At 40.4% G+C, this 19700-nt stretch overlaps 2 protein-coding genes across 5 annotated transcripts in view; both read left to right on the forward strand.

Moving 5' to 3' along the window:
* Positions 1 to 19700, forward strand: part of USP8 (ubiquitin specific peptidase 8) — a 78666-nt gene that overhangs the window by 35098 nt on the left and 23868 nt on the right. For all 4 annotated transcript variants that reach the window (XM_025390105.1, XM_025390104.1, XM_025390107.1 and 1 more), the window contains 6 exons: positions 737 to 899; positions 4287 to 4329; positions 7017 to 7161; positions 13595 to 13757; positions 18704 to 18848; positions 19131 to 19354. In XM_025390105.1, coding sequence (XP_025245890.1) covers positions 737 to 899; positions 4287 to 4329; positions 7017 to 7161; positions 13595 to 13757; positions 18704 to 18848; positions 19131 to 19354 — 883 coding nt within the window. The remainder of the gene's footprint in view (positions 1 to 736; positions 900 to 4286; positions 4330 to 7016; positions 7162 to 13594; positions 13758 to 18703; positions 18849 to 19130; positions 19355 to 19700) is intronic.
* On the forward strand, positions 8603 to 9082 carry LOC112627629 (40S ribosomal protein S20-like). The gene has a single exon (XM_025390109.1). It carries the CDS (start codon positions 8795 to 8797, stop codon positions 9080 to 9082), a length of 288 nt encoding a protein of 95 aa, XP_025245894.1. The 5' UTR covers positions 8603 to 8794.

Here is a 19700-nt window from a genome sequence, read left to right on the forward strand (position 1 = left end):
TCTCCTGCCTCAGCCTCCCAAGTAGCTGGGATTACAGATATGCGCCACCACGCCTGGCTAATTTTGTATTTTTAGTAGTGATGGGGTTTCACCATGTTGGTCAGGCTGGTCTCGAACTCCTGACCTCACATGATCCGCCTGCCTTGGCCTCCCAAAGTCCTGGGATTGCAGATGTGAGCCACCGCACTCAGCCACCTATAATTTAGTAGGGAGTAGTTCTAAATTCCTTGGATATCTGCTAACTGTAGTTCAGATAACTGTTTAACTGCCAACAAGTTGGAAATTTCAGTGAAGTCATTCTTTAATAAAACGTAACTTGGGACTTTGGTAATACTTTCCACTGCTTTTTGAATGCTCCTTTTTACAGTTTTATCCTAAATTATAAAGGAAGTGTGATATTTGGGCTGTTTCTTTTGCCGAAAGAATTAGGACTTTTTCTTTGAAAAGCAAATTGCAGCAGATTTGAATCAATATAAAAGGTTGAAATTAGTAGGAGAGAAAGCAAAAAGGACTAAATAACTTCAACTTGAGAACATACAGTTTTTTTTAAGAGTTCTGGGCAATTTGAAGTAAATCCACAGATGACCTCAGGCGGCAGATGTGTGAATTGTGGTGGAGGGAGAAAGCATGTAGCCATGAAATAACTCAAGGCAGGATACTAATTTTACAGAACTGAAACTCTAATTTCCACAATTAACGCCAATAAAAGACAATCTTGACTTATTTTTTCAACTAGATATGAAGAAGCCGAAGTCCGGAAAAAACTTGAGGAAAAGGACAGGCAGGAGGAAGCACAGCGGCTACAACAGAAAAGACAGGAAACAGGAAGAGAGGATGGTGGCACGTTGGCTAAAGGTTCTTTGGAGAATGTATTGGATTCCAAAGACAAAACCCAAAAGGTATTTCAAATTTAATGTGAGTTAAAAGACCATTTCTGCTTATCAGATGATTTGCTTAAAAAGAGTTGAGATACCACTATAAAGTTCTTTTAGGCAACAAGGATAAAATTTAATGTTTTTTTTTTTTTTTTTTTTTTTTTTTGAGACGGAGTCTTGCTCTGTCACCCAGGCTGGAGTGCAGTGGCCGGATCTCAGCTCACTGCAAGCTCCTCCTCTCGGGTTCACGCCATTCTCCTGCCTCAGCCTCCCGAGTAGCTGGGACTACAGGCATCCACCACCTCGCCCGGCTAGTTTTTTGTATTTTTTAGTAGAGACGGGGTTTCACCGTGTTAGCCAGGATGGTCTCAATCTCCTGACCTCATGATCCGCCCGTCTCGGCCTCCCAAAGTGCTGGGATTACAGGCTTGAGCCACCGCGCCCGGCCAAAATTTAATGTTTTAATTAGAAATTTATTTAAGGCTGGGCATGGTGGCTCACGCCTGTAATCCCAGCACTTTGGGAGGCCGAGGCAAGCAGATCACCTGAGGCCAGGAGCTCGAAACCAGCCTGGCCAACGTAGTGAAACCCGATGTCTACTAAAAATACAAAAGTTAGCTGGATGTGGTGGCATGCACCTGTAGTCCCAGCTACTAGAGAGGCTGAGGTGAGAGAATCGCTTGAACCCGGGAGGCAAAGGCTGCAGTGAGCCGAGATCGTACCATTGCACTCCAGCCTGGGCAACAGAGCAACTCTGTCTCAAAAAAAAGAAAATAATTTGAATTAAATATTCTAGCCTCAGTTGACTTCAGATTTTTCTATGAATTTCTATAGCAATATTTTCTGTGCATTAATTCGTTTTTTAGCAGACATTATAAACTTAATTAGAGCAATAGAAAGATCATTTGAGCTGAGCTGTGATTTATTATATCTGCATCTGGTCCTGTGTCAAAACTTTTTTAACCACTCTGGGACTGTTTTCTTGTTTCCCAAATTATAGTATTGAAATAGACGATTTTTAAGTTTCTTCTTTCTAATCATGTAATTTACATTAAAAGATTTAGTATACTACTTTGGTACCAAGGCTTTTATCTGTTTTTGAGGTCTCATTCTTTTCATTCTTTTTCCTTTGCTTTCTCCTCCTTTTTCTCCCCCAGTTTTCCCCTTTTTTTCTCTCTCTCTCTCTTTTTTTTTTTGAGACAGTCTCATTCTTGTCGCACAGGCTGGAGTGCAATGGCATGATCTTGGCTCACTGCAACTTCCACCTCCTGGGTTCAAGCGATTCTCCTGCCTCAACTTCCCAAGTAGCTGGGATTACACCCGCCACCACACTCGGCTAATTTTTGTATTTTTAGTAGAGACAGGGTTTCACCATGTTGGCCAGGCTGGTCTCCAACTCCTGACCTCCAGTGATCTGCCCGCCTCAGCCTCCCAAAGTGCTGGGATTACAGACCTGAGCCACCGCGCCTGACTCTTTTTTTTTTTGAGACAGAGTTTCACTCTGTTGCCCAGGCTGGAGTATAGTGGTGGGATCTCAGCTTGCTGCAACCTCTGCTTGCTGGGTTCAACTAAATCTCCTAGGCCTCAGCCTCCTGAGTAGCTGGGATTACAGGCACCCATGACTACCCCCAGCTAATTTTCTTATTTTTAGTAGAGATGGGGTTTCACCATGTTGGCCAGGCTGTTCTTGAACTTCTGACCTTAAGCAGTCTGCCCACCTTGGCCTCCCAAAGTGCTGAGATTACAGGAGTGAGCCACCGTGCCTGGCTTCTCTCCCATTTTTTCTCATCTGTTTAGTGACTACTTGTGGTCTTTTCAGCTACATCATCTCTTTGCCAAAAGCCATCAGTGACTTAGTCTGTAGCTGCCAGCTATCACTGTACCTCCCTTCCTTTACCTCCTCGGAAACTATCTTTCCTAAAATATGAGTTGAAATCCATGGGAAAATTTCTGCTTTGATTTTTTTCTTAGGCATTTTGTAGCTTTTAGTTATCATTCCGTGTGGATCATCATCCCTTTCATTAAAAAGTCATTGTTGCCTGGGTGTGGTGGTTCACACCTGTAATCCCAGCACTTTGGGAGGCCAACGTGGATGGGTCATTTGAGTCCAGGAATTTGAGACCAGCCTGGGCAACATGGAAAAACCCCGTCTCTACAAACTTTTTTTTTTTTTAAATGGAGTTTCACTCTTGTTGCCCAGGCTGGAGTGCAGTGGTGCAATCTCAGCTCACTGCAACCTCCACCTCCCGGGTTCAAGCGATTCTCCTCCCTCAGCCTTCCAAGTAACTGGAATTATAGGCATGCACCACCATGCCTGGCTAATTTTACATTTTTAGTAGAGACAAGGTTTCTCCATGTTGGTCAGGCTGGTCTTGAACTCCCAACCTCAGGTGACCCGCCCACCTTGGCCTCCCAAAGTGTTGGGATTACAGGGGTGAGCCACCACGCCTGGCCTCTACAAACATTTTTTTAAAAAAATTAGCCAGTTGTGGTAGTGCACACCTGTAGTCCCAGCTACTCAGGAGGCTGAGGTGGGAGGATCACTTGAGCCCAGGAGGTTCAGGCTGCAGTGATCATGCATCTGCACTCCAGCTTCAGCATTAGAGTGAGACCCTGTCTCAAAAAAAAAGGTCTAAGTGGGTCCTTTGTTTCCCCATCTGTAAAATGAGTTAGTACCTTACAGGATTATCCCATGTTGTCTTGGTTAAAAAATGTAAACTACATAGGCTGGGCACGGTGGCTCACGCCTATAATCCCAGCACTTTTGGAGGCTGAGGCAGGCGGATCACAAGGTTAAGAGATCAAGACTATCCTGGCCAACATGGCAAAACCCCATCTCTACTGAAAATACAAAAATTAGCTGGGCGTATAGCACGCGCCTGTAGTCCCAGCTACTCGGGAGGCTGAGGCAGGAGAATTGCTTGAATCCAGGAGGCGGAGGTGGCATTGCAATCCAGCCTGGCAACAGAGCGAGACTCCGTCTCAAAAAAAAAGAAAAAAGTAAACTACATAAGCAATACTTTGTATTAGTTCATTTTGCTTTAATTATGTGGTGGAGGGCACTGAATTGGATAGCCAGAATTTTTGTTTAATTGTAAGAAGTACTTTCTAATCAAATTAAATATTAAATTTCTGTAGCAGTTTGTGCTGTTAAATTGTATTTGGTCTTTAAATGAAGTAAATTTTGAGGAAAAGTTCTATGATTCTGAAAGGTTGCTAGTTATTTTAGTTGTTGTCTATTGCCAAAGAAATCTTTTATTATCATTATTATTCGTCCGCATTTTTATAAAAAGCCAGCACTCTGCACACTTCCTTTCTTAGAGTTTACGTTTAAGTGAAGTAAATGAAGTATTAAAGTTGAATTTTTTGTGTCTATGAAAGTTGAAACTTTTTTTCCCCCCTATTCAATAGAGCAATGGTGAAAAGAATGAAAAATGTGAGACCAAAGAGAAAGGTAAGTGTGTACAGAAAGAGGAAGTTGTCTTAGGTTCTAACTGAGATCTTTTAATCAGAATAAGCATCAGGTTTCATACAATGAGATTGTCAGCATTGTTGTCTAATCTCTGTGTAAGCTTCATCATTTTTCCTAGTCTGTCCGATTATACTGAAAATGTCTGAGGTTATTTTTATGTATTTATGGGGGATATTTTATGAATAATTTTAACCTTACATGTTAAACTGGTAATAGGCAGTTGAAAAATGTCAAAACCAAAGCTTGTACTTGTTTTCTTTTCAAGATGCAGTTTAGCAATAATGGCTAAGAGCATGGACTCTCAGTTTGAATACTGGCTCCCCCTCTCCCTTTCTGCGTAGTTTTCAGCATGTTACTTAAACATTCTGCCTTTGTTTCCCTGTCTGTAAAGTGGAGATAATAATAGTACTTATTTCATAGCGTTGTTGTGAGAGTTGAATGAACTAATATATGTAAATTCTTAGAATACATGGTAAACTTTAAGTAGGACTTATCGTTTATGACTAGGTTGTAGATTTAATTTTTTCTCCCCACATCCATTCTGTGGTCAAAGACTAAATTATTTAAGAGTCATTTACCATCCCCCTTAAAAAAAAAATCCAGGCCAGGTGCAGTGGCTCGTGCCTGTAATCCCAGCACTTTGGGAGACTCAAGCAGGAGGATTGCTTGAGCCCAGGAGTTCAAAACCAGCCTAGGTAACATGGTGAAACCCCTGTCTCTACAAAAAATACAAAAATTAGCTGGGTGTGGTGGTGCACGCCTGTAGTCCCATCTACTTAGGAGGTTGAGGTGGGAGAATTACTTGAGCCCAGGAGGTTGAGGCCTCAGTGAGCCGTGATCACACCACTATACTCCAGCCTATGACAGTGAGACCCTGTCTCAACTCCAAACCAGTAATATGGAAGTTATCCATAGGTGGTGTTGACGCTGTAGTGACAAATATGTGACCTAAACAAGACAGCAAATTCTCTTCATCTACTAGAGACATTTTCCTCTCAGAAAAGGTTTACCTTGTCTACAGCCATACCACCTAATGCTCCTGATCTCAGAAGCTAAGTGGGATCGGGCCTGGTTAGTACTTGGATCAGAGAAAAGGCTGAATTTAAACATAATTATAGGTAATAGTAAAATCAATTCTGTACTTAAAATATTGCCATACAACAATTATAAAAATAAACTGAGTATGCTATAAGGTACTTCCCTAAAAGTTATTACTGATTCATTCCAAGATTAGTTTTTATGCATTCGTTCCTTTGTATGTCATCCTGCTTAAATGTCCTTCTCAGTGGTTTGTTATCAGCTTTTTTGGTCTGTTTTGTTAGCTTAACACTTGATGGCTAGAGATGGAAGGAGGATGATTATTAGCAGCTATAGGTCTTTTAGCATAGGAGCTACTGAGACTACTTCTCACAGCTTACTGCTGAAACAGCTTTTTATATAATCTCAACTCTCTTGTAGTGCCTTTTAATCTTTCACTTCAGTAGGGCTAGGGAAAAATAGTAACATAGGGAATATTTATTTTGACAGATTGCCGCCCTTCCCCAAAAGTAAATAAATTAAATATTGCATTAGCTTTACTTAGTTTCCTTTTTGTTAGCCTTCTTAGAAGGTAAAATAATCTTTTTTCCTTCTGGCTGGGAGCTAACAAATGAACATCAAGTAGAATGGGAATTGGCAAATTTTTCTTAAAGGGATAGATAGTAAACATTTTAGGCTTGGGGAACCTTATGGGGTTGGAGAGCCCTGTGGTCTCTGACACAACTATTGATCTCTGCTGTTGCCGTATGAAAAAATGTGTTAACAAACTAGTGTGGCAGTGATCCTGTAAAAACAGATGGCCATAGTTTTCAACCTCCGATGTAGAATAGCAAGCTTTTGACTTGTTATTCTAAGAATACTTGGATATCTAAGTTTTTCGAATAGCTACCATAAGACTGCCATCATAGACTTTTTGAATTTAGAACCTTTCCAGAATTTTAGAACCATAGATGTTTCTTTCTTCCAGTTAGCATTTTTCTAATGTCTAAATTTTTGAAAACATATTATTTTCCTAAGAGACATATATTAATGTCCTTTATTTTATATTGGTAACAGAGTCAATACCAGATGTAGCTGTAAACTCAACAAAGTTTTGATTTTTAAGTCTTTATAAACAGAGCACTGAACTGGTTTCTTGATAAATGTTAAAAACACAAGGCTGGGTGCGTGGTGGCTCACGCCTATAATCCCAGCACTTTGGGAGGCTGAGGTGGGCGGATCACTTGAGGTCAGGAGTTCCAGACCAGCCTAGTCAACATGGTGAAACCTCATATCTACTAAAACTACAAAAATTAGCCAGACGTGGTAACAGCCTATGTTCCTAGCTACTCAGGAGGCTGAGGCAGGAGAATCACTTGAACCTGGGAGGTGGAGGTTGCAGTGAGCCAAGATCGTGCCACTGCTCTCCAGCCTGGGTTACAAAATGAGACCCTGTCTCAGGAAAAAAAACAAGTTATATTTAACGTTAGTTTACAAGATAATAAATGGTATGATTGGGTAGTAAATATATGGCATCCATATATATTCAGTATAATTTGCTCTTCTAGAAAAAGCTGTTTGTCCTGTGTTTTGTGATGTCAGCACATTGTGTGCTGTTTCTTGTCACTTATACTGTCTCTCTCAATTCCAAGGAGCAATCACAGCAAAGGAACTATACACAATGATGACGGATAAAAACATCAGCTTGATTATAATGGATGCTCGAAGAATGCAGGATTATCAGGATTCCTGTATTTTACATTCTCTCAGTGTTCCTGAAGAAGCCATCAGTCCAGGGTGGGTTACTGTGCAGTAAAGTAGTATGTTGTGTAGTAAGTAGTAAACTGTGGACCTTAGTAAATGTTACTACTTAGGATCCAAGCTAAATGTGATAAAGTAGTCTTTCCTGGTAACCTTTTAGATCTTTGCCTCTTTGTGTGTGTGGGAGTGGGGAGGGGGAGGTGCGTTTTAGGAGCAGAGGTTTCTAATAGGCAAAAGAAAGAGAAAGGAGAACACCTCTCTCACTTGGGAGAGTGAGGGGTGCCCAAATGGGACTTCCCTAAATCTTGGCTTTTTAAAGACACACTTGACCCTTTTTGAAGGTTGAAGTTACGGATTTGCTAACTTTTTATTTGGCTATTTTCTCCTGTTTGTGATATTTAGAGTCTTATCAAAAGACAAATGAAGTTGCCTTTTCCCTCTCTCCCCAAGTGTTTGTTAACTGATTTTTCCTGTTATTTTCTGTTTATAAGCATGTGAATCATATGTACCAAATTGATTAAAATTGTGAACTAATTGAATTGTTTTACATATTGAAATTCCCTATATTATCTGTGATAGAAGCTATACAAATACTTTGTGTGTGTGTGTGCTTAAGTTAAAAGAGTATAGTTTCTAATGCCAGACTCTATTCAAGTAACTATCACTTACTAATTGCATTATTACTAGCTAGTGACCTAACATTTCTAAGCTCGTGTTTCCATCTGTAAAATGGGGATAATAGTAGAACCTATCTTACAGAGGTTTCAGGAGATTTAAATGAGAAACATTATATACACACACACACAGACTTTAGCACAGGTCCTGGCATGAGTAAGGACTTAATTTAAAATTTTTTCTTTCTTTTTTGGTAAGAAGGCCTTTAACCTATAAAATAATTTAAAGTGACTTGCATGGGTATATTGTATATTGGAAATCATGGCATAGTGGCAGAGCTAAACCTCCAGATACAGGGCTATTTTCACTATTTCTAGCATTCTTATTTAGATCCTGTTACCTCTCTTGGTCTTGGTTTAAAATTATATATTTTTAAAATTAGATAATAAAATCTGTATAGTTCCTGGCATATTGTAGATGCTTGATAAATGTTTGACCTGAAGCATAGAGTGCTTTGTAAATAAGCTATTTAAAAATTAGAGCTCTTAGGCCAGGCGCAGTGGCTCACACCTGTAATCCCAGCACTTCGGGAGGCCGAGGCAGGTGGATCACTTGAGGTCAGGAGTTCCAGACCAGCCTGGCCAACATGGTGAAACCCCATCTCTATTAAAAATACTTTAGCCAGGAGTGGTGGCGGGCACCTATAATCCCAGCTACTTGGGAGGCTAAGGCAGGAGAATAGCATGAACTCGGGAGGCGGAGGTTGCAGTGAGCCGAGATCACGCCACTGCACTCCAGCCTGGGCTACAGAGGGAGACTCTGTCTCATTAAAAAAAAAAAAAAAAAAAAAAAAAAACTCTTTGAGAAAGACGCTGTCAAAGGTGGTGCTGAGCTGTGGTCAGCCCGCTCCTGCTCCTGCTCCTGCCACACTGCTGTTGCTCTCGCTGAGGAACCAGTCGGTCCGGAAGCCACGCAGCACCCGTGGCTTTTAAAGATACTGGAAAAACACCCGGGGAGCTGGAGGTGGCAGTTCACTGATTTAGAATCACTCTTTATGAGCCGCAGCATAAAATCCCTGGAGAAGGTGTGTGTTGACTTGATCAGAGGAGCAAAGAACAAGAATCTCAAAGTGAAAGAACCAGTTCAAATGCCTACTAAGACTTTGAGAATTGCTACAAGAAAAACTCCTTTTGGTGACGGTTCTAAGTCATGGGATCATTTCCAGATGAGAATCCACAAACAACTCATTAACTTGCACATCCGTTCTGAGATTGTTAAGCAGATTACCTCCTTCAGTATTGAGTCAGGAGTTGAGGTGGAAGTTCCTATTGGAGATGCTTAAGTCAACTATTTTGATAAATTGATTACCAGTTGTTAAAAAAAGAAAAATTAGAGTGCTCAGTCTAATTAAACGTGAATATATTCCCAGGATTTGAATAGACAAAGTTATAATTAGTCTTTGGGTAGTCTAATCTGTATTAATAGAGAGCTGGTGGTCTTTATTATTGAGTTTACATGGAAGTTTCCCAAAATGTGAGATTTGGACTACTATGAAACTCAAGATGATTTTAGGTTGAAGATTAAAGAACAATGAAATGCACACTGAGAAAATTATTCCCTTTTAATTTATGTTACAGTCCTTTTGAGTCAGTTTAAAGGAGTTTCAGTTTGGTGCTAGTACATCTTTTAAATACTTGCTTACCTCTCTAACTGAAGGGAAAAGGTCTCAGAGCTTTCTATAGGTAGCAGTACCTACAACTAGCTGATAGTGATTACTGTATTTTTTCATTATCTATTTTTATTTATTTATTTTTGAGACAGGGTCTCACTCTGTGCCTGGGCTGGAGTGCAGTGGCATGATTACGGCTTACTGCAGCCTTGACCTCCTGGGTTCAGGTGATCCTCTCACCTCAGCCTCCTGGGTAGCTGGAACTGCAGGCACACGCCACCATGCCCAGCTAATTTTCGTATTTTTTGTGTAGAGACGGGGTTTTGCCGTACTGCCCAAACAGGTCTCAAACTCCTGGGCTCAAACGATCCTCCCACCATAGCCTCCCAGAGCGCTGGGATTATAGATGTGAGCCATTGCATGCGGCCTATCTCATCTTAAAATTTTAAGCTTTTTATTTTATTGTATTTATTTTAAATTTTTAAATTTTAATTTAATTTTATTTATTTATTTATTTATTTTTGAGGCAGAGTCTTGCCCTGTCACCCAGGCTGGAGTGCAATGGTGCGATCTCAGCCAACTGCAACGTCTGCCTCCTGGGTTCAAGAGATTCTTCTGCCTCAGCCCCAAGTAGCTGGGATTACAGGCACGCACCACCTTGCCCAGCTAATTTTTTAATTTTTAGTAGACACTGGGTTTCACCATGTTGGCCAGGCTGGTCTTGAGCTCCTGACCTCAAATGATCCACCTGCCTTGGCCTCTCAAAGTGCTGAGATTACAGGTGTGAGCCAGCCACTGTGCCCAGCGTGCCCTGCCCCCCTTTTTTGAGACAGGGTCTCGCTGTGTTGCTCAGGCTGGAGTGCAGTTGTACAATCTTGGCTCAGTGCAACCTCCGCCTCCCGGGTTCAATTGATCCTCATGTCTCATGTCTCAGCCTCCCAAGTGACTGGGATTATAGGTGTGCGCCACCACACCGGCTAATTTTTGTGTTTTCAGTAGAGACAGGTTTTCACTGTGTTGGCCAGGCTGGTCTTGAACTCCTGGCCTCAAGTGATCCACCCGCATCGTCTTCCCAAAGTGCTGAGATTACAGGTGTGAGCCACGGTGCCCAGCCTGTTTCTTTTTTAAACTTTTCTTTTAGGTTTGGTGGTACATGTGAAGGTTTGTTACATAGGTAAACGTGTCACAGGGGTTTGTTGTACATACATATTTTATCACCGAGGTATAAGCTCGGTACCCAATAGTTAAATCTTTTCTGCTCCTCTCCCTCCTCTTACACTCCCCACTCAAGTAGACCCCAGTGTCTGTTGTTTCCTTCTTTGTGTTCTTAAGTTCTTACCATTTAGCTCCCATATTCTTAACTTTTAATACATTATAGTATATATACCGAAGTACTCCTGTCCTAAGCATCTAGCCCAATGAATTTTCATTAACTGAATGCACCCACTTAATTAGCATCCAGACCAAGAAACATAACGTTATCATCCCTCCTGAACCCAGTATACCTCCTGTAAGTTACTACCCGTATACTACTGCCCAAGGAAACCACGAACTTCTAATGGAATATATTTTTTGTCTGCTTTTGTACTTTATATCAATGGAATTTATAATATGTAGTCTTTTATATCTGTCTTCTATACTCAACCTATGTTTGTGACAGTCATCTCTGTTGTGTGTAGTTGTAGTTTGTTCATTCTCATTGCCATATGGTATTCTGTTGTGTGACTATAGCACAGTTTACTTAAATATTTTATTTATCTTCAGATGTACCTTTTACTTATTGGATATGATGCTGTTTTTTCATGTATTTAGGGCCTATTTCCTATTAAATTTATTTAAGTAAAAAAGTATTTTTTATTAAATTAATTAAATTTAATAAAGGACAAGTAGAGCAGAGTTAAAGCAAATTGTGAAGGTGGTACATAAAAGACAGAAGTTTGAGAAATGTTGGCGGATACTGTCGTTTCCGAAAGTCTTTTCTGTAGAATACTAATCCTGAAAACAGTATTTAGGTAAATATACCCCAGGTTGGAAATAGTCTTTAAGAATATCACGTTTTATTTTTTTTCCTTCTTTGTTGACCAAGCATCCTTCTGATCTGTGTGTATCAGGAGAGGATATTATTAGACAATATTTTGTATTTATTCTACTTCTTTACTTCCTAGAAGATACAGTAACAATATTATATAGGAAGTGGATTTTAAAATTAAAATGATCTTAATTATTTGGTTTTACTTGTGGATAAAAGTTGTACCAGTTCTGCCCAGCTTGCCAGTATCATCAGTTAAATATTGAAATGCCACTATATACTAAGTGCTTTGCTAAGAATAATATGGAGCTCCTTACCTAGAGGCGTGAATCTGTATTATTCACTCATTCAATTATTAAACCAATTTTTTTTTTTTTTGAGATGGAGATCTTGCTCTATCACCCAGGCTGGAGTGCAGTGGCGTGATCTTGGCTCACTGCAACCTCCACCTCCCGGGTTCAAGCTATTCTCCTGCCTCAGCCTCCCGAGTAGCTGGGACTCCCATCATGCACCACCACTTCTAGCTAATTTTTGTATTTTTAATTAGAGACAGAGTTTCGCCATGTTGGCCAGGCTGGTCTCGAACTCCTGACCTCAGGTGATCCGCCTGTCTTGGCCTCCCAAAGGGCTGGGATTACAGGTGTGAGCCATCACGTCCAGCTGATAAAAACAGTATTCACTGAACACTTTCTATGGGCTGGGTTACTATGTTCTAAGTGCTGGGCTAAGCCATTGAACAGACAAAAAATTGTCTTTGGAGCTTTTAACAGAGAGATGAGATAGGTAAGACACACAATAAAAGCTTGCAGTGTTTAGCTTTTCTTATGTGGAGTGCCGTGGAAATGGGAATGTTGTGTGTGCGTATGCATGTGTGTGTGTTTAGAAAGGCCTCACAGAGAAGTTATTAGCAAATCTTGAAGAAATAAGGGAAATGAGTAATGCAGCTATCTGGGGGAAGAGGATTCCAGACGGAAAAAGCAAGAGCAGAGGCCCTTAGGGAAGAGCATGCCTGGATGAACCAGGAATAACAAGGAAGCTAGTAGCTGGAGTGAGTAAAGGGGGCCAGTAGTTAGAGATGACGATGTTGAGCCTTGGGGGTGTATGTCTGTGGCAGGCCATTGTAAGGACTTTAGCTTTTTTTTTTTTTTTTTTTTTTTTTGATAACGGAGTCTCGCTCTGTCGCCCAGGCTGAAGTGCAGTGGCACAATCTTGGCTCACTGCAACCTCCACCTCCTGGGTTCAAGCAATTCTCCTGCTTCAGCCTCCTAAGTAGCTGGGATTACAGGTGCCTGCCACCACGCCTGGATAATTTTTGTATTTAGTAGAGATGGGGTTTTACCATGTCGGCCAGACTGGTCTTGAATTCCTGACCTCAGGTGATCCACCCTCCTCGGCCTCCCGAAGTGCTGGGGATTACAGGCTTGAGCCACCACGCCCAGCCGGACTTCAGCTTTTATGTGAGCAAACGATGATGTGAACATTGTGCTTTAAGGTAGAGTTGGTGCTATTCACAGTTGACATTTTTAAGAGGCAGCATAGCAGAGAACATGTACATGAGCCAGATTGCCTGAATTTTAATTCTGGCTCCACTTATCTTGAGCGAGTCACTTAACCTGTTTGTGCCTCACTTTCCCCAAAATAGAAATAATAATGTTTGTCTTACAGGATTGTTGTGAAGACACAATGAGTTCAATGAGAATAAAGCATTTAGAACAGTATCTGGCACATGGTAAATGCTATATGTGTTTGTTGAATAAACATCCTGGTATATGGTGGACTATTATACAGGTATAAGAGAACTGAAGTATGAATAATATTACCCAGTTTATATTTGGCTGAAAGAGGAGCTCAGATAATTTTCTCTGTTTTCAGTTTTGCTCCCCCCACTTTTTTTTAAAGGGTCAGAATGAAAAGAATTCAGTCTTCTTTTAGTCTCTAATAACTACTAAAACTATGTTCCAATATTATACAGTAGTGAAGGGGTTAAACATTTTAGGCTGTTTAATATCTTAATATATAATCTCACCTTAGAAAGGAATCTACTTAAAATTTGCTGTGGTGTGGTCAAGACTGTAGAACAAAACTGAGTGTCTTCTGTTAGTATATTAGGACCTCTTGTTGACTTTTGCCCCAATTTCAATGTTAATACATTTCAGAGTCACTGCTAGTTGGATTGAAGCACACCTCCCAGATGATTCTAAAGACACATGGAAGAAGAGGGGGAATGTGGAGTATGTGGTACTTCTTGACTGGTTTAGTTCTGCCAAAGATTTACAGATTGGAACAGTTCTCCGGAGTCTGAAAGATGCACTTTTCAAGGTTTGCAAGTTTCATTGTTAGTTTATTGTAATTGCAGGGCACCTCTGGTTGTTAGATAGGCATGTTAACTAGTTGTTTATCTTTAATACTGAAAGATTGATCATGCTTTTTTTTTTTTTTTTTTTTTTTTGAGACTGAGTCTCACTTTGTTGCCCAAGTGGTAGTACAGTGGCGTGATCTCAGCTCACTGCAATCCTCTGCCTCCCGGGTTCAGGTGATTCTCATGCCTCAGCCTCCTGAGTAGCTGGGACTACAGGTGTGAGCCACCACACCCGGCTAATTTTTGTATTTTTAGTAGAGAGGGGGTTTCACCATGTTGGCCAGGCTGGTCTCAAACTCCTGACCTCAGGTGATCCACTTGCCTTGGCCTCCCAGAGTGCTAGGATTACAGGCTTGAGCAGCCGCTTTGATTGTAGAATTTTTTATAAATTCAGGTTTAAAAGATTTGTTTTGGCTGGGCGTGGTAAAATTAAAACTTAGGTGGGAAAAGATCTTATAAGATTACGAGGCAGGGCCAGGTGTGGTGGCTCACGCCTGTAATCCCGGCACTTTGGGAAGCTGAGGCAGGCCGATCACCTGAGGTTAGGAGTTCGAGACCAGCTTGACCAACGTAGAGAAACCTCGTCTCTACTAAAAACAAAAAATTAGTCGGGCATGGTGGTATGCGCCTGTAATCCCAGCTACTCAGGAGGCTGAGGTAGGAGAATCTCTTGAACCTGGGAGGCGGAGGTTGTGGTGAGCTAAGATCACACCATTGCACTCTAGCCTGGGCAACAAGAGCAAAACTCTGTCTCACACACACACAAAAAAAGATTACAAGGCAGAAGACAGGCAGAAATATTTACAACACACATGGCAGTGGTTTAAAATACCTGAAATCCAAAGAGCTTTTACAAATAAGAAAAATACTTAAGATAAAATAGTAAAATAAGTTGTGCACACAGATAGCCATGAACAGAAAGTGAAATGCAAGTGGACTTAACCATAAAAATGAGCAACTTTACTAGTATCAGATAAATGCATATTAAAGCGAGTGCCATTTTCACTGATCAAGTTAACAAAGGTTTAAAAAATAATACGGTTGTCCCTCAGTATCTGTGGGGGATCGGTGCTAGAACCCCCCACAAATACCAAAATCCATGGATAGTCAAGTTTCTTACATAAAATGGTATAGTATTTGCATATAAACTACACATATTCTCTCATATACTTTAAATCCTCTGTAGATTCCTTATAATAACTAATAAAAAGTGCTCTGTAAATAGTTGTTACACCATATTTGTTGAATAGTGACAAGAAAAAAGTCTGTATATGCTCAGTACAGACATAACTATCATAGGCCTAACTATATATTTTTTAAATTTATTTATGTTTTAATTTTAATTTTAATTTTTAGAGACAAAGTTTTTCTCAGTCACCTAGACTTGAGTGCCATGGCACAATCATAGCTCACTGCAGCCTTGAACTCCTGGCTCAAGTGATCCCACTGCCTCAGCCTCCTGAGTAGCTAGGACTACAGGTGCACACCATGCCTGGCTAATTTTTAAAAATTTTCTAGTAGGGACAAGGTATTGCTATGTTGCCCAGGCTTGTCTCAAAGTCCTGGCTTCAAACATTCCTCCCACCTTGACCACCCAAAGTGTTGGGATTACAGGCATGCGCCACTGTGTTGGGCATCTAAGTATATTTTTTATTTTACTTTATTTATTTTATTTATTTATTTATTTATTTTTTGAGATGGAGTCTCACTCTGTCACCCAGGCTGGAGTGGTGCGATCTTGGCTCACTGCAACCTCCGCCTCCCAGGTTCAAGCGATTCTCCTGCCTCAGCCTTTCCAAATAGCTGGGATTACAGGTGCCCACCACCACACCTGGCTAATTTTTGTAGTTTTAGTGGAGACAGGGTTTCACCATGTTGGCGAGACTGGTCTCAAACTCCTTACCTCAAGTGATCTGCCCACATTGGCCTCCCAAAGTGCTGGGATTACAGGCGTGAGCCACCGTGCACGGCCCATCTAAGTGTATTTTAAGTCTGGTTGGTTGAGTCTTACGGATACAAGGGGACTTACTGTACTCAGTTCAACTTGTTAAATTATTTTTTTCTGTAATTTTTATTTTTTGAATTCTAAAATTTCTTTTTACCTATTGTTTTTTGAAGACATATCTTACTCTGTTGCCCAGGCCGAAGTGCAGTGGTGCCATCCCAGCTCACTGTAGCCTTGACATCCTGGGCTCAGGCAGTCCTCCCACCTCAGCCTCCTGAGTAGCTGAGGTGTGCGTCACCATCCTAGCTAATTTCATTTTATTTTATTTTTGTAGAGATGATATTTCACTATGTTGCCCAGGCTGGTCTTGAAACTCCTGTACTCAAACAATCTTCTTGCCTCAGCCTCCCAAAGTGCTGGTATTACAGGTGTGAGCCACCACACCCAGTGAATTTGTTAAATTATTAACAATGATAGCACTGAATGCTGGTGAGCATGTGGTGAGAAGAAAACTCGTTCTGCTGGTAGGAGGGTCAGTTGATTGCCCTTCAGAAAGGCAGTCTTAAAAGCCTTAGAACAATTCATGCTATGTCATAGGGAACCCAGAAATATACCTAAGTATGGGACAATTATATGAAACTGCCAGGATTCAACTGGCATTGACCTACAAATGGCAGTTCGGCAATTTCATAAAGTTCAAACTAAGATATGTAAATGATTAGTGTATGATAAAGGTGATGTAAATCATTGAGGAAAAGATGGATTGAAATGAATGGTTTGGGGACAACTGCCTAGCCAGTAAATAAAAGAGAATGGATCCCTACCTTATTTCTTAGACCAAGCTACATCTCAAATGAATAAAAGATATAAATGTATAGATTGAAACAGCAAACTATTAGGAGAAAGCATTGGTATTTTTTATTACCTTGATATCAAACCAAGATGTCGTAAAGGAAAATGAAGACTGTTTATGGCTGGTCACAGTGGCTCACACCTGTAATCCCAGCACTTTGGGAGGCCGAGGCAAGTGGATCACTTGAGGTCAGGAGTTGGAGACCAGCCTGGCCAACATGACGAAACCCCATCTCTACTAAAAGTACAAAAATTTGCCAGGCATTGTGGTGGGCACCTGTGATCCCAGCTACTGAGGAGGCTGAGGCAGGAGAATTGCTTGAACCCGGTGGGCGGAGGTTGCAATGAGCCAAGATCGCGCCACTTCACTCCAGCCTGGGCAAAAGAAAGAAACTCCATCTCAAAAAGAAAAGACATTTAACTGTGTTTAAAAAACAAACAAAAAAAACATAAAGTAAAAATCAGGAAAAATGTTGGCAATATATATGACAAAGACCTTTTTTCCCTAATATTCAGAGTACATTCACTATTTACTAAAAAAATTGCAAATAACTATAGAAAAGGGGACAAAGGATGCAATTATTAAATAATTAAGTCATAGAACAATATAAATGCATAGTAAATAAATGAAAAAATGTCCAACTTCGCTAATAAAGAAATGCTCATTAAAACAAGATACCATTTTATGTTCATCAGTTTTGTAAAAATTATGAAGATGTGTAATGGGCATTCTCATATCCTGTTGGTTAAGTGTATAAATTGGTATAGCCTTTCTGAAGGGCAACTGGGCATTATATTAAACCAGCAATTCTACTCCTAGGTAATTATCCTTAAGAAATTTTTAAATATAAATATATATAATTTTTTTTTTTTCTCCTCAGGACGAAGTCTCACTCTTATCCCCTAGGCTGGAGTGCAATGGTGCGATCTCAGCTCACTGCAACCTCCACCTCTTGGGTTCAAGCAATTCTCTTGCCTCAGCTTCCCAAGTAGCAGGGATTATAGGTGCCTGCCACCACGCCCAGCTAATTTTTGTATTTTTAGTAGAGACAGGTTTTCACCGTGTTGGTCAGGCTGGTCTCAAACTCCTGACCTCAGGTGATCCTCCCGCCTCGGCCTTCCAAAGTGCTGGGATTACAGGCATGAGCCACCGTGCCCAGCCAATATATTTATATATATTTTTAAGTGACCATTTCTAAGATTAGCCATCTGTTGAAAACGTTAAAATGTTCATGTACCTTAGCTTAAGCAACTCCCTTTCTGGGAATTTTCCTTAAGGAGGTGACTAGGTATGTGCATGTATCAGGATCTTTTGTGTTTATTTCAGCATGCTTATAATTAAGTAGGGAAAAAAAACCCAAATGATTGACTCAGTTTTGGGGTGTGTGTGTAAAGTAGAATAGGCCATGCGCAGTGGCTCACACCTATAAATCCCAGCACTTTGGGAGACTGAGCCAGGTTGATCACTTAAGCCCAGGAGTTTGAGACCAGCCTGGGCAACGTGCCGAAACCCCAGCTCATGAAAAGTACAAAAATAAGCTGGGCGTGGTGGCGCATGCCTGTAGTCCCAGCTACTGGGAAGGCTGAGGTGGGAGGATCAATTGAGCCCAGGAGGTCAAGGCTGCAGTGAGCCATGATTTTGCCATTGCATTCCAACTTGGGTGATAGAGCAAGACCTTGTCTCAATCAGTCAGTCAGTCAGTAGTCGAATATTACCTAGTCATTGCAAATGATGATATAGCTCTGTATTGATGAAGGATGTTCATAGAAAAGCAACATCATAAAGGTTTTATTGAAAATTCTCTATAAGAGTAAACTCCAGAATGTAAAGTGTATTGGGGTGGTGATGTTATGGGTCATTTTTGTTTTATATTTAGTAATTTATTTTCTAATTTTTCTTCTAAGATCATTGATTATTTGTATGGTTTTTAAAACCTCACCTATATAACTGTTTTATTTAATGTTGAATTTTGAATTCAGTTCTCATTTTGTCATTATTTAGAAGATAAATCTTGTCGTTAAGGGAACAACTTCAAAATTTAGATTTGTTGTGTTTTTAGCTGTTGATAGATTGCTGCCATATTAAAAATATGATTTCCTTATTTATAGTGGGAAAGTAAAACTATCCTGCGCAATGAGCCTTTGGTTTTAGAGGGAGGCTATGAAAACTGGCTCCTTTGTTATCCCCAGTATACAACAAATGCTAAGGTCACTCCACCCCCACGACGCCAGAATGAAGAGGTGTCTATCTCATGTATGTATGTGAAAATTTTTGTTTAAAATTGCTTTGGTAAAATATACTTTAAAATTGTTTTCACAGTAACATTCTTGGTTGTGTGTGCATTTGTCCTATTAGAGAGCAGTTTGTTTTCAGGCATAAAAATATAAGCCTGGAAGTTCACATTTTCTTTAAGACTTTTGTAATTGTTTTTTCACTTAGTTTACTTTTAATTATTACATTAACATGCATGAGAAATGTAAGTACTGTGTATGGGCTTTGCTATTCTAAAAAACATTTTTATTTTTGGAATTTTAGTGGATTTTACTTATCCCTCATTGGAAGAATCAGTTCCTTCTAAACCTGCTGCCCAGATACCACCTCCATCTATAGAAGTAGATGAAAATATAGAATTGATAAGTGATCAAAATGAGAGAATGGGACCACTGAATATATCAACTCCAGCTGAACCAGTTGCTGCTTCTAAATCTGATGTTTCACCCATAATTCAGCCAGTGCCTAGTATAAAGAATATTCCACAGGTATGTTCTTGATTTTAACTTTATTCTCGCTTTTGTTTTAATATTAAATATATAGTATAGTTGGGCACAGTGCCTCACGCCTGTAATCCCAGCACTTCGGGAGGCTAAGAGGGGCGGATCACCTGAGGTCAGGAGTTTGAGACCAACCTGGCCGACATGGTGAAACCCCCTCTCTACTAATAATACAAAAATTAGCTGGGCATGGTGGTGGGTGTGTAATTCCAGCCATTTGGGAGGCTGAGGCATGAGAATTGTTTGAACCCAGGAAGCGGAGGTTGCAGTGAGTCAAGATTGCACCACTGCACCCCAGCCTGGGTGACAGCAAGACTGTGTCTCAAAAAAAAAA

Source organism: Theropithecus gelada, chromosome 7a (genome assembly GCF_003255815.1).
Source record: "Theropithecus gelada isolate Dixy chromosome 7a, Tgel_1.0, whole genome shotgun sequence".
In the NCBI taxonomy this organism is placed as follows: Eukaryota; Metazoa; Chordata; class Mammalia; order Primates; family Cercopithecidae; genus Theropithecus; species Theropithecus gelada.